Source organism: Pseudopipra pipra, chromosome 9, assembly GCF_036250125.1.
Source record: "Pseudopipra pipra isolate bDixPip1 chromosome 9, bDixPip1.hap1, whole genome shotgun sequence".
NCBI lineage: Eukaryota > Metazoa > Chordata > Aves > Passeriformes > Pipridae > Pseudopipra > Pseudopipra pipra.
Window position 1 is genome coordinate 27863234 of NC_087557.1, and position 15612 is coordinate 27878845.

The following is a 15612-nucleotide window of genomic DNA, read 5'->3' on the forward strand; positions in this document are numbered from 1 at the left end:
AAGAACATATGAAGATCAAAAAAAATGCTCACAGTAGGAAAATCATCTGTACAACAGAGCACCACTAACAAAATAAGGACAAGACTGGAGAATTAAACCAGGAAAGAAACACCTCATTCAGACCCAGTCAAATGTAGGGAAGGTGCCTGCACATGGTTCTCCAGTCTCTCTATAAAGGCAGAAGAGTAGGTTGGAAAAGAGCTACTTTTCTGATAGTTTTTCTTTGAGTCAGCTGTAAATTAAAATTGTCATGTCCAACTGAACATGTTTTCTCAGAGATAAAGTATTGCTCATGCCAAGAAAGTCAATGTAAAAGAAAAAGCTATGCAAGAAAAAAACATGCACGAAAAGAGGGCAGATTTTCCCCCAATAACACTGTGATATGCCAACTTTTGCACGCCCGAAAATTCAACATTTTTACTGGAGACGAATGACCTCTGCCCCATGAGACCAGTGAAACCTCTGCTAAGCAGCACTGAACCATGGTTCTTCCCAGAAGCACTAACACAGAAGAAAACATCCAAATAAAACCAAGTACAAATACAGTTAATCATTGCACAATACATTCATTAGCATTGGTGGTCTGGACAAAGACTTAATTCCTTTGTCACCAATTCCAGATGTCCCTCCTGTACCAAATGAAAATACGAAGCCTCCTGGCCAGTAGTTCATACTCCATTTGCTAAAACTGTAGTACTTGAAACATGTTCTTGATATTCCCTTATCACCACGGGGAAGAAATTGCTTTCTAGATTCCTGGCGGGAGGGAAATTCTGTAAGATGGTGACAAGAGAATCACTCCCTAAGAAATAACTATCACCTTCAAAGACAAACTGATTCAGGGCCAACAAAGCAGCCTCTCTGCTTGAAACAACTGAGCAGGAACAAAGGTGGAAGTGAAGACCTATAATTATTGCTAAGCAGTGACAAAACTACTGACTAAATGCATGGAACAGATACTTCATGGATCGTGTCTGTTTAGTTTTTTAGTGTATGCTGTGCCATATGTTTTCACTTAGGTTGAAAAAAAAACTACAGCAACTCTCCCGTCCTCATTACATGGAGAAGATGCCAGATACTAGCTACTCTTTCTTATGAAAGCCTTTTATACTCTTCAAACCACATGTACTGAGAAATTCTATTAATAGTCAGGTATTTCTCCAGTCTTGTTTGTTGCCCTTCTCCAAATAACTCTTTCCTTTTGCTTTAGCTACAGAGGTAAATTTGGGGAGGAGGCCCTCTGGGATTAATAATCTCACTAGCAGTATAAACAATTTTTCCATTGCTTATTCATTGACAAATTTAACCCTGAAAGCAGTGTACATGCTAGAGGGTCTCTGTAACTATGTGGACAGCACGAGCATATTCATACCTCCATAATTATACTGACAATACACTGCTAAAGAAGAAATTTCAATTTAAATTTTTTAAAAATCTCCACATCACTCATTTAAGAACCTGAGATTGCTGCGGTCTCCTTGCTCCTGACTGAAAAAAGTTGCAACAGCAGGCTTGGTGGGTGCTGGGAAAGAAGAGTTCCTACAAGGAAATCAGATCCTCGCAAATGGTGAAACATGGGAGGCACTCCAACATCCCAGTTAATGCCAAAACAATAGCCTGGGACACAGGAGGGTGCTCAGCAGCCTGAGCCGTCCCCCACAGGACATTCTGACATTTATAGCTTTTAGAGTTCCAACTTCTTGTTACAGTTTGCTCTTCTTGACAGCGCAGAGTTGACCAATTTCATCATGTTCCCCACTTTGACTACATACACACTAATAAACAAACTGGCAGCAGGGCACGGGCCCACACTGTCCCACACAAGTCCATACCATTAAAGGGTTAGCACAGTCCCAGATGTGTTCACCAGGGCCAACAAATATCCTCCTCTAAAATTCTCACGCATTCACAGGCTAATAGAGGCCAGTGACCTTTCTTGATAGGAAGCCTGGACATAACCACTCTGTTTGGGGGGGGGGGGGCAGGGAGTTAATCTGTTTGAACAATGAGCTCAACAGCCTTCAGGACCAGAGGACAACCATTTTATTTATTAATAGAGATGCAGTCATCATTTCCAAGCACTTACAGTGGCCCATCCTGTTTCCAGACTCTGTAAGTCACATAGTAGGAGACAGCAAGTTCGACGTGGCAAAAGCATCTCATTTTTTTAAAGTAATTGCAGTCAGACGTGACACTGGCCTGTTTGTCAACACAGTCATTCCTCATTTAGAAAATCTTGATCCAGATTCTGAAAGATAATCTGCATAACCAGGTGCAGAAATCTCTGGGCAAAACCTAGAGCCACTGTTGCATGGAAGGCCAAACTAAATAATGGCAGTGACCCTTTATGGTGTCAAAATTGAACATCTCTTCACACCTCTTCATATCTATTACTTCTCCTATTCTCTGCACACAGAGAAAGCCAGAGTTTCCACAAGGGCTACAAACATCTCTGATGAATGCAATGACACCTTCAGTCTGCTGGATCAGCCCCAACACTCCTGACAGCTCTCAGCTCTGCTTTTGTCCCAGGTTGCTGAGTATTGGGATCGAGTAATTAGGATGAATCTTTCATTCAAATCTTCGTCGAACCAAAACTCTGCCCATGTAAGACAGATGAGGAAAAAAGTATGACCACTGCTCTTAAATTCCTCTTCATCTAGTTCTAATACCTTGTAGGGGACTCTCACAACCACTGTTCAGAGTTTGCACAAGACTGTGTGCCACATGCCTCATCTCAGAAAGCCCTGCTCATCAAACAGTGGGGTTGCCACCTGCCTCTTTTCCGTGCCTCTTTCATTTAGCAGACAAGGAATCACTAAGGTTGTTAACTGAGACAGCAGCAGTTTTCAACCTGACATGAGATGTGCAGCATTCCTACTGCAACAGTCCCTTTCAGATCCAGCAGCATTTGAGGGAAAGTCTAAAAACTTTCCTATTCAAGACCATATTCCCCTTGACGGCTCCTACACACAAATGCTCTTGCAGAGGGAGAATGCAGCACTCTGGCCATAAAACCCCCTTGCCTGGGCTAATGGACAAATCAGAAGATGACCACTGGAGTAAAGGAGAGAGCAATCTTTCACAAAGAAACACTGTTAAACGTTCTATGTTGTACTGAGTACTTCTTAACATCTGGAGATGGAAGAGCTGTCTTTACAATCAGATTCTCATTGAAGAAAATGAAGATCTCTGATGAACTGTGTCAAAATGATCAGCATACTGCCTTCCTCTTGATATGATAACCTTTAAAGAGCAGTAGTCCTGCCCTGAAAATTTCGGAGCCATTTCTACTCTTTTACATGTAATTTATACAGACGTGTTATTCCAAATTAGTGCAGCCCGGCAGACATTGCTCCTCAAAAGCTGCTTTCCCCTGAAGACTGCAAGAGTCATTCTTGCAATCTTGGAACTGTTCTTTCTTGTACCAGTAAACACCAAATGGTGGAAGAAAAAGGATTTTGTTCAGCTTTTTATTCAGAGACAAAGTAAAGCAAAATTTAGGTAAGAGCCTGAAGAATAGAGAACTAGAAACAGATTAGCTTCCAAGCTGCTAAGAATCCCTTATTTCATAACTTTAGTATTTTCAAGCTATAGCTTCTAGAAATTTCTTGAAACATGCAGCATTATTGTAAGCGAGCTCACACACACAAAAAGCCATTTTGCACTTGAATAGATCACAGTGACTTAAAACCACCAGGTATTATTCACCAAAGTTCTCAGCAAGATCTTCCCTTTACCATCTCAGCTACAGTCATTGTCTGCAAACACCAACCACCTTTCCCAGTGTGATGCATGTTGGAAATCCCAGCTGACGGTGTCACGGGGCTGCCCAATGCACAGAGCAGAGCTCCTGCCCCGTCTTGTTTCAGCACAGCCACATCTCTCCACACTTTCTTAGCCACCCTGACTGCTCATTTTCCCATGCACATCCCAGCTCTGAGAGCCCTCATCTCGCACCACCACGTGACTGAGCTCCACGCTGCCTGCCTGGGTCAGTTGTTTGGATACCATTAGATTGCCCTGACTGAAAGCCCTAATGAGGTGCTGATCCCATCATCCAATCACTCGGCTGAGCCCGAATGCATCCCATGGGACAGCCAGAAAAGACTGATGCAAGAATTCCAAGTGATGTGTAACATGAAAGGGCGCCATTCGCATCGCGAGGACTCACAGCCTGTCAGCACGGCCATTAGAAATCCTGGGCTACACAGATTTATAATGCAACCCTCCCACACACAGAACTTGCTCCAGACTGAAACTTGGCACAAAATTCAGTCCCAGGAGGGTGTTAAAAAAATAACCTATTCAACGGTTTTCCATCCCATGGCTTCAGCTCACAGCCATTTAAATAATGGCAATTTCTCATTTCTCTTTTTAACTGAGGAAACCCAATATAAAACACCAGATTTACATAACATTGCAGTGGTGATACAAGCTGGCAACAAACCCAGGGAGAAGGCTGCCAGAGCTGTTCCGTCATTCTCTTTTGGTGAATTTCTCCACTTGGATTCCGTTTAATGCAATGATTTTTGTTAGGTCTGGCTGACATCATGTGTAATCTGCAAATCCCACCTCCATGACGGTCAGTCAGCTTGCCCTAGCTTTGTACACCTTGTGTGTTGGTTAGAAGGGGACAAGCCCTCCTGTGGTCACCACAGCCTCTCACTGGTGCTGCCACTGTTAGTTCTTTGCTGCAAACTCTGCTGGCTAAATTAGAGGACAGCAATTAGTTTCCTATTGAGCTGCAAAAGACCGACTGGACAAGGAATGGACAAAACAAAGAAGGGAACTGATGCAAGCCAAAAGCAATTTGTCAGTAGAGCCTTTGATTTCACCAGAGATTGTTCTGACAACTGCCACACCTGCTTCCAGGCAGAAAGACAGACCCAAGCCTTCTGTGGCTGCTGCCCTTTCTCCACCAAATATTTCAACTCCTATGGGAGTTATCTGTAACCATGAGTTTGTCAGCAGAATAAAAATCCTACAAATTGATGCAAAGCAACAAACGCTTCTAAATAAATATGCTGGAGTTCAGAAAGTCTGCAGCAAATCATTGCAGTGAGCACAAGCCTTCTGCTCACCACCACTCACCCAGAGAGGCCTTTGATAGCACATGTGGGATAGCCAGGAGCCTGTCACCCACAAAACAGATCATCTGCTGGGTGGGCTACTGGCCCTCATCTCATCACCACCAGCACCACCCCTGCTTTCCCACGGCATACCTGAGACACAGCTCCTGCTGTGACACTCAGCTGGAGGACAGGACATATCACCCATCATCACCAAAGCACCTCAGCAGACTTTTCCTAATTGTTATATAAGTCAATAAGTAGCCCAACTATAAAATGCTATGAGAAGAAAATGAAGATTTGTATCAGTGGTCAACTCCAAGGCATATTCCCTGTTCTTCAGAGAATTACTGACTCAAAGGTAGTTTAAGCCAGTTTGAACTCTCAGCTGCTGTCAGCAAAGCGGCAACAAGATTCTCTGGCAGTCAACATCAAAATGCTTCTTCCAGAATGGGCAGGTAGGTCTAAAGTGCCATTGTTGCACTGACTCTCTGCATGTACTACACCATTTCCCTCAGACCAGCCTCTGGGGTCCATGTTCCAGCTGTGAAAACCTTTCTGGGTTTCTGTGAGTTACATGTACAGTATTTCTCTCAAACAGGGGGGAAAAAAACACTGAGCCCAAGGGAACACCTAAGCTTTCAAAACAGAAAAACAAAATGGAGCAAACATCTGCAGAACCACCTTCTTCTCCAACAGCTGCACAGTTCTCTCATTCATACCTTGTCCTTTAATTCCAAAGGGGGGTACAAAGTCCCTGATACGTGCCCATTTCCTGAAGGAATCATCCAAGAACATTGGTGCCGGCTTCGAGAACCTGAGAAAATCAAAATGAGAGAGAAATTAACTCCTGAACTAGGAAGGATAAATTTCTGCAGGAAGGTTGAGAGAATCCACACCGAACTGCTGATTCTACATTCTCACTGGCAATACAGTAATGTGGAAGATTTTACTTTTACCCAAAGGTGACTGCAGTGAAACAAATCTGCCAGAGTTTGTGCCAGGAGGACACTCAAATCACTCAAGTCATGACCTGGCAATCCCTTCCACTCAACAATTTAGAACTTCCCCTCTGTTGTTTGGCTATTACTTTAGCTACGATAAGTTGTAAATTGCACCCAGAGTTTAGGCAGCTTTACTTCCAACTTTGTAAGCACAAGACAATGTATGTGCTTGACATACATTGTTCATGACACATCCACGTTGTGCTGCTCTGTGCAGGTGGGATGCACTGGGCAAACACCTGTGGAGAGCAAGACTGGGGTTACCTGCTCTCATGGCTGCTCTGGCCTCACTCATATGCATGTACACAGCAGTTATCACCACACAGGCAAGAAAGAAAACAGCTCAGGGCATCATGAAGCAGCTCTTGGTTTACAGACAGTGGAAATTCAGTGAGGAGTTGGGTATTTTCTTCTATGTTCAGTAACATAGAAAAGATTCAAGAGAGGTCCTTGCCAAACCAAACAGTGATCTATCCAGAATCCCTTACAAAAGAGAAACCTAGTCCTTCTTAACTGTGTCATTATGGAAATACATTATTGAAATACATTATCCTAATTATACCATCAACACACAAATACGGCAGCTACTAAAAATTTGTCTCTTCTAGAAACTTAGTACAGTGGCCAGAGAGAAGGAAACAATTAGCAAATAGAGAAATATTAACTTTCTTATGGGACCATTTCTGAATGTATCAAGACAGAAAGTATGCTAATACTACTAAAAATCTTGTTCATTCACTCATATCAAAAACAGTAGCAGGGACGTCCTGGATCAAAATCAATCACACCATTCTACAGAAATTAAGAAAGGAATGTACCACATATTTAGAGTCAGAGAGTACATCTCCACTACAGTGCAAGGTACCTGCTTCTGAAACAGATCCAGCCTGGGTAACCTAGGCATGGGACTGGGACAGATGTAACCCACAGGTTTAACTCTCTCTTCAGGCTGTTTCTGTACTCACTATGCAACTCTGGACTTGAACTATCTGAATTAAGACAGATTCATCTTCACTATGCCACAGCCAAGAACAGAGCAAGGATTTCAGACAGCAGCACAGTGAGGAAAGGATGGAATGAAATCTGACTTATAAACTGCTCAAAGTAAAGTCCTGTTGCAGATGCAACACAGGAAATCACAGATTGCAAAAATCTCTGGAAAGGGGAAAGAGAGTATTTAACAAAACAAGAAGTCTTGAATTCACCCATGCATACTGCTTCACATCCACTCATGCAATCTTTAATAAGATCATCTATAACCATAAAAGCAAGATGCACAGATGACATGGCTGATCTAGAAGGAATGGAATGTCTTTGCAGAGCCGAGAATACGAAAGGATATACACACTTTACCTGGGAAAAGGTGGGAAAGAGGTGTTAAATAGAGCTTCTGAAGCTCTTAGATGAAAAAACCCCACAGGCCTATTTAAAAGTAAGTAAATAAATAAGAACAATACAGTATTAATTGTAATAAAGTTACTCTGAAAATATCCTAAGAACTTCAACAACCCAACAAATTAGTTCAATGTTTTCTCAGACATTTTGGTGCACCAAAATATAATTATTATGTTACACTGGTGGGTCTCCAGGGAATTATCTCCACCTCCTTCCAACAGCAACAGGAGAAATCTTTGCAGGACTCTCATACAATGCAAGAGCTTTTATATCCTGAAGGGCTACAGCAGAGATGTTCACAGCTCTTCCTTCACAGCCACCAGTTGAACCTATAGCAGAAGGCAGGTCCCACAGAGTCCTGTTCTCCCCAGGCAGCAGCTGCAGTGAGGGATGACAGCACTGCCTGGGGGCCACAGCCCTGGGGCTGGTTTGTCATGTCACCAAGGTACTCCGGCTGCTGCTGTGACATGCAACCTCCAGGAAAAACCTGGATGCCTCAGGAAATGCATATATGAGCAGGTTTTATTCTCTTCTCAAGAATCAAGAGGATTCCCTACAATAACGCTACAAAGTAGTGCAGTGTAAATAAAAATCTCAGCCAGCTCAGTTCACCTGTTCAAGAGCACTGCATGAGAAAGAAGGTGCAGGCTGCAAGGTCAGGCCTAACACAGAAGTTGGTCTTATTTACAGATGCAATTAACTGGCCTATATGCAAATCATACACAGGGAAAAGACAGCTTACAGTAGTCTGACATGGAGTAAGGAGTGCCTCTCCCTAATGCAGATTCCCCCTTACAAGGTGCTGGTGAAACGAGGAGGGAACTCAGATCCTTCTAGAACTCCCTGGACCCCAGGGGAGTTCCTAAAATCAGCTGAAGCTCAAGCACGACTGATCTGATGCTCTATGACGTCCCTTCTGCTTGGACCAGGGGACCAAACTGATGCCAAAGAGAAGGGTGAAATGACCATTAGCCTTTTAATCATACTTGCTAGAAGTAAATTTAGCGATTATTCTAGCAAAGAACATGACAGCCTTAGACTAGCTACTATTATTTGGCAATATTTAACACTACTGTACACACAGCCAGGGAAATAAGACTTTTAATTCATAGTTTTGCTTCATTTAAGAAGGAGGAGGAACAGCTTTGGGGAAATATTATATCCATATGGGAAAAAAAGGGAGCAAATTAGAGGATATTTAGCTCTCATAAATCTTGAAAGAAATTCCATTTTGGAAATATTAAGAAATCATAACTGCTGTAAGCTCATGCACTTTGCCACCTCAATAAATCAGAGCGGGCCAGAATCGAAGTCCAGCAGGGACAGGGAAACGCTGCCTGCCAAACCTCTCCGGGAGCGTGGCTGCTCTGTCTCGGCTCTGAACCCGGCTGGTGTATTCCAGGACCCTTCAGGAAGTATCAGGATATGCCTCAAACAGGCCATGGGAATGCTCTCTGCAGAGCACCTAAAATACATTCCAAGGAATGCATGGGAGTTTGTCAAACAGAAACAGCAAATGTTTCTGAATGATGTTAAACTCTGTATCCACTGAGGCACCTCGGTACAGGACGCTGCTTTTTGCCTGAGTTGTCTGCCAGGACTATCCTAAAGGCAGGTTGGCTTCACCAGCAACTACTATCCAGAACTGAAACAGGGCTGTGCTCCTTCAGAAACCCACAGAGAAAGGGAGAGTTTTGATTTTTCAGATTTAAATTCTAAGCACTTCCTCTCTATCCCAACCCAGTTCCAGAACAGACATAATGCAACCTCACTGCACATGACAGCCTGGAAAAGACAGGGTTTGGATGTTTGCAGCACACACCTATGATCTATGTAATTTGAGAGAGAAATGCCAAGCATCTAAAATCTCTAGTTTGAATGGCATACCCTGATAAAACACAAATGACATCTAAATGGACTAAATGCTGGATATGGTAATTGTGAGGTATGCACCCAATCTCCCCCAGCTCTCAAGTCTGAATTCCTCATACAAAAACATTAATAAAACCTCCAACACAATCTGTCACCAAGCACAGTGAAAGGAAGTGTACTGCCAAAAACTGTTCTTAAACAGGAATCTATATACACAAGAAAATGTGATATATATTTGTGCCTTGGGGATTCTGGCTTATGTGACAAAACATTACATTTCCAATTATTTCCCCCCTGATAAGTAGAAAGAGTTGTGACCCCAAAACATTTCTACCTGGAAGGCTTAAACAGCCTGCCAGAAGCTCCCCAGCCAAGTTTTCCAACCATTCTATTCTGTCCCTGATACTCAGATCCATTCACAGCTACTCAGATGTGCATGAAGTATTAAGCATGAGCAGAACAAACTTCCCAAAGCACCTTGCAAATCCTAGACTACACTGCTGCTATTCAAGGTAGCTATTGAACAATTCCAGACACTGAATCTTGACTAGAATCTGCTCCCTACTCCTATCTGCTGCTTTCAAGGCAATTAATACATAAATGTTTGGGAGAGAATAAGATACATCTGACTGAAAGTAAAATAAATAAACTGATTGATGTGCCCTTGGCTTTAATGAGGAGAGAGGAAGACAAGGTCAAGTCTCTGAAAGAGTAAAGGAGAAGACGGCACCACATTCCTAAAAATCACAACACTAAGGAAAGGCAGATTGGCAGCCAACTAAGCCCCACTGTGGGCTTATTTCTCAGATATTTCTTTATTTTTTTTCCCCTCCTCCTTCAAGCCAACCTGCCCTTCTGTTTTTAATTTAATTAGGGAGAATTAGCATCAACAGAAAAGTGGAAGCCAAAGGGAAAAAACCAAACAGTGTTAAAAACCTAATGTTGTACAGACCCTGCACACTGCATTTGTAAAGGGGCCAGAATAACTTTTTTTTTTAGCCACACAAATAAATGACTTATTTGTTCCAGCATGACTTCTGTCTTCTGTTTGTTGATGTTCAAAAGCATCCATGGTTAGACAGAAGGCACAAAATCTACTAATTTTATTAATAAAATGGATGAAACACAAGCCAAAGCACTTGAGCACTTGAGTCATTAGGTCTGACAGAGGCATTTATAGAATACAGAGAGAAAATCTAAACTAACCTTTTCCTTTTTCCCTAGTGAGACCTAGGTGTATGCTCTCTCCTTGCCTCCCTTCTCTGGGGAGCAGTATGGTATGACAGCATAGGAATGAGGAGGTTTGTGATGCCCCGATTTCACATTTCTTATTGACATTAATCCTCTGTCAGAAATCCAAGCAGCTCAAAGATTCCTCGAGTAGTTGAAAAATTTAAGAAACCACATTAAAAAGGATTAACCCCATCCTACAATCAACATACTACTTTTCCCAACAAGAATATCTTTAACAGCAGAGATCAGGCCAAAAATTAAGTTGATCTTAGCAAACTGCAGAAATAGTCTAAAATAGAATATTACAGCGAAGAAAACTTACCACTGAAGAATGGTTGGTCACTGCCATGTGGGACCTCCTAATTCTTTCCCAAGAGACAATGAGCCACAGATCCCCACCCATCTTCTTCCATGCTCTTTGTGCCTACAGATCCTGAGTGTACCTACAGTTGTCTCTTTCAGGCTGCAAAGGCCATTCTCGATACAGACACCACTGAATTATGCAGTGGTACAACACTGCTCTGCTTTGTTCTCTGCCCTGTCCTAGTAACTCTGACATTTGGGTTTTGTCCTTTCCTGAGCTGGTGCAATCACTTGATCCTTTGCAGCTTTGCAAGAAGGACCACGAGTGTAAACCATGGTCCTTCTTTCTGACATTAAATGTCAGAACCACTCCAGAAAAATGCCCTTGAACAGGTTTTATTTCAAAGCAAAGAAAAGGAAGTGGCAGGTAAAGTCAATTGAATAAAAAACCCATAGACTGTGTAGCAGCTATCCCAGTTATCCCAGCCTACTCCCCTGGGAATGACTGTGCTGTACCTTTGAGGCACTCTGGAGCATCATCAGCCTTCTTGCCCTCTGCTCTCCATCACCTAGTAGGTTGTTTAAACTCATCTGTGCAGGCTTTTCCCATTGCCTGCTCCCTGCTCTATTTAGAGCAGGACCAGCTGCTCCAGGGTGTATCTTAAAGGGCCTCCATCCTCTGCGCTGCAGTTCATACGCAGAACATTGTCACACTGTTGCAGAAAAGATAAACATCCTATCATGACTGAAAATGTAACTATCACAGCTGTAAAACCCGCTAAATACTCCACTTTAATCAGGATCAGAAAGCATCAGCCCAAGGACCACATCCAACTCTGGGCCTCAGGCAAAAAAAAATGAACAAACTGAAAAAAAGGCCCAAGGAGAGCTCTGAAAAAGATATAAGGTCTAGAAAACATGGACTCTGAGGAAAGCTAGAAAAAAAATTACTTTGTTTAGTCTAGAGAAAACTGAAAGGACATGATAAGCTATTAAATATTACAAGGCTGCTGCAGAAGAGAAAGGCAGCACCTCTGTATCCCTGGTAAAGACAAGTAGTAACCCTGGACCTAGAATGCAGCAAAGGAAACTTAAATTAAACATTAAAAAAGGTTTCTTATGCTTGGGATGATTACACACTGAAATCTATTGTCTGGACATGAGTTACAGAATTCATATCAACTACACGGGTTTCTGATTTGATTGTACTATTTTTAAGAACAAGTTTATATATATTAAACATGGGTTAGTCATAGTTATGCCTACTTTTAAGAGGGAAAATAAATAGATGATCTTTTGAAGTCCTGCATAGGTCTATTTCATCTAAAACCACTTTCACACTGGGATAACATTGCTAGGAGGTGACCAAATTCCCAAGCTACAGTCTGCTGTAGTTGGGAATCAAGAGCTGCTCTTCAGTCTCCTTATGCTTTTTAAGTATTTCTCTTCATATATGGTAATCAAATTTCAGTACAAACACCACTGTAGATAAGCAGCACATGGATTTTGCAGCCTGCTGCCTGCCAAAACTGCTTTCTGTTTGTACCCCGCACCTTTGTGATAAACAGGAAGACACGTGAAGTTTAACCTTTCTGCAGTCATTAATATCTTGAGCTTATGGCACCACCAAGGCACAAAATCAACAAATTATTTAATATCAGCTCAGTCCCTCCTGCTAACTGACTGTGTTCTGGCATGCATGAAGTCCAACAAAGTGTCCCGAGCAGCTTACCCATGTAACACAAGTAGTAATCATGGGGACTGGAAAGTTTTGAGATAAACTAAGTATTAAAGACAAAAAAAAAAATCAGCTTGCCTGCTATAATGAAATCCTCGGACTTTCCTACTGATTCTCCAAACATTTCAGACAAAAAACACGCATGCACACACAAAAATAACAAGAAGCCTGGTTTAAAGGTTGGCTTCCTTGGGGGGGGGGAAGCTATAAAATTCAGACAAGGCAGAAACTTTGTCCTGACCTGCCTCATAGTGCAGCTTATAGGACAACATGCAAAATTTGTCATTGTTCACAGAACCCCCTAATACCAAAACACAGTTATGCAAGGGTGAAAAGCTAACTCCTCGACAACGCAGAGTTTTGTTAGTTTAAAAACCAGTCTCCTAACGTCATTTCAATGCCATAGCTTGCTTTTCGTGTGTTATTGTCAATGATGCAAGATTGAATTACAGCTCATTTTTCCTATGAGAAGCCAGGTGAGGGCTTCAAGAACTTGAGGGAGCACTGAGCCAAACAGATGAGATTATGTGATATTTGGAAACATGATGAAGGTGAGCGAGAGCAGACTGTAATTACTGCCTGGGTTTCCAAAGCCTTCCGTGCAAATAAAAAACGAGAGGAGGAGGGAAGGCCAAAGGGTCCAATCCTTCTCCCAAGAGGAAATAGTTAGCTCCTGTGGAAGATGCCAGCTACCAACTCTGCCAGTTGCCCAAAGCTTAGTACGACTCTGCTCCTGTTCATATTCCACTGGGATAGGAAGGAGACTGTGCTTTCTAATGAAAACAAATTGGAGAGTATTCACGTGGGCTAACTGCTGCTGTGCAACACTGCACTCCCAAAAGGCAGGGTCTCTGGGGTATCTGCCCTTTCTGACCAAGATCTAAGACATTCCAGAAGACTGCAGATGATGGGTACAGGTCCAACCACGGACCTGTTGTCTTTTGTCATAGATACTAATTAACCAGGCTGTTAAATGTAGTTGAATGCATGTTACTTTTACAAAGCCAACTTAATGTTCTCTTTATCCTCCTTGCAGAAAGAAGTTAATCCACAGCCACATCACTGCCACCCACTGCTCATTCTTCCCACCACTGGCCATGTCTGACTGTCCCAAGCTGCCAGCAGTCTTAAGGCAGAGCACAACAAATTGCACTTCACTGTTTCAAAAGCCTCTGATCTCGTTTCCTCCTATCACAGTATTTAATGTATATGCCTATCTTGAGGTTATTCTACTGTATCAGACCAATCTTCAAATTTCAAAGCATTGAGGGGAATAGTAAAATTTTGAGTGGCCTTCATAACAAGTAATAATGTCATTGCAGAAAGAGCCTGGAACACTCAAAGTTGAAAAGAAATTGGTATATATGGAGGGAATGGGACAGTGATGAAGAAGGGCCTTCCACCATCAGCTAAACCAAAAATGCACAAGTTGTTCAGCACAGCCAAGCACAAGCACAGAACAGACGTGACTGCTCTGTCGATGCACAGCACAGGGGATGCAGCATGGAAGGGAAAGAGCTGTTGAAGCTAATTAACAAATAAGCACAAAATGAGTATGACTTGATCATGATACAGCCAGCTGAAGATGAAAATAAGGTCACTAACATTTATAAAGGTCCAAACCAGCTTTGTGATGGAAGCTGATGGAGATAGGAAAGCTCAAAACAAATGACTTGAGGAGAAGCTTGATCATTTTATGAAAGGGGTTGTCTGCACAGACAGGGGACTGGGCTTCATAATTTGTTCAGTTTCTGAAAGCCTGATGTTCCTTCACCTGTCCTGTTGCTCTTATCTGGGTCAAAAATCCAGCTGGGGCAAAAGTTTCCTGCATAAGACTTACTGGAGTGAGGACGCTGCAGAAGAAATGTCAGTGTTTCAAGCATTGTAACTGAGACAGATGGGTTGGTCTCAGAGAATAGTCTTAAGTTGTTCCAGGCTAATACACTTCTGGAATGATCAATGCCATTTCAGAACCTAGACAAAAAATTCCTATTAACATGATATGGAAAATATTCATCTGCTGTGAAGTACACATCATGACATTAACAGAGGCCTTGTCAGCTCTTCTGACTTTCTACAGGACACAGTTCCTCATATCACACTCCTGGGAGACTCTCTTTTTTTAACTTTCATGTTAAAAAAAAACCCACAGCAAATAAAAAAAAAATTTTTTCTAGCCTTATATTTGGAAATGAAACCTCAATAACTAATAAATGCTCATAAACCCAAGGAAGAATGAAAAGAAACCATTATTTTCCAACTGCATGCATTTTCTGTCCTGACTCATTATTACTGAATATTTGCAGGTTGCAATTCTCATCAGTGCAACTCCCTACAGTGACTTTAAGGTGATCCAGACAGAGTTTCCCCAATGAAAATGCAGTCAAAGGACAAGCCTGCTTTCAAGCACAAACAGGAAATGAGAGAAAAACACTAAAAGTGAGAGAAAAAAAATCTGCAGAAGCTGTTGCTCCAATAGCTGCCTACAGCACACAAGACAGGCAGATAATTAAATGCAAAGAAACAAAGACAAGAAGTAAATCATTCAGCTTCTTTGTACACCACACAAATTGATGCTCAAAGACAATTACACACATCGTCCACTGTGATGTTTCTTAGAATTTTTTGTCAGTTATTTTCAAAAGATTTTTTTTTTAAGTCATCACAGTGTGGGTTTCATGTGAAAAACTGGCATAGCAATGACAATATCAAATCAAGTCTGCAGTTTGAGCAAACAGGAAGATAAGAACTAGAAATGAGAACGAAATCTGCAGCGAAAACAAGAAGGGGCTGAAGGCACAGGAGGTGTTGGGCAAGCATGGGAGATGCTGGGCAAGCACACTTCTCCCTCAACACTTTAAAACTGGACAACACTTTTTGGTTGGAATCCACACCATAACTTGCACCACTCAGCAGATGGACATCCTAGCTTAAAAAATGGTGAGAGTGGAAATGTTCTCCACTGCACAAATTCCTAATGCCTAAACAATTTAAC

General features: G+C 42.1%; 1 protein-coding gene across 14 annotated transcripts in view; it reads right to left on the bottom strand.

Annotated features, from left to right (window-relative positions):
* ST3GAL3 (ST3 beta-galactoside alpha-2,3-sialyltransferase 3) overlaps nucleotides 1-15612 on the bottom strand; it is a 177852-nt gene that overhangs the window by 65438 nt on the left and 96802 nt on the right. For all 14 annotated transcript variants that reach the window (XM_064665443.1, XM_064665433.1, XM_064665445.1 and 11 more), the window contains one exon: nucleotides 5795-5889. In XM_064665443.1, the coding sequence (XP_064521513.1) occupies nucleotides 5795-5889 (95 nt within the window). The remainder of the gene's footprint in view (nucleotides 1-5794; nucleotides 5890-15612) is intronic.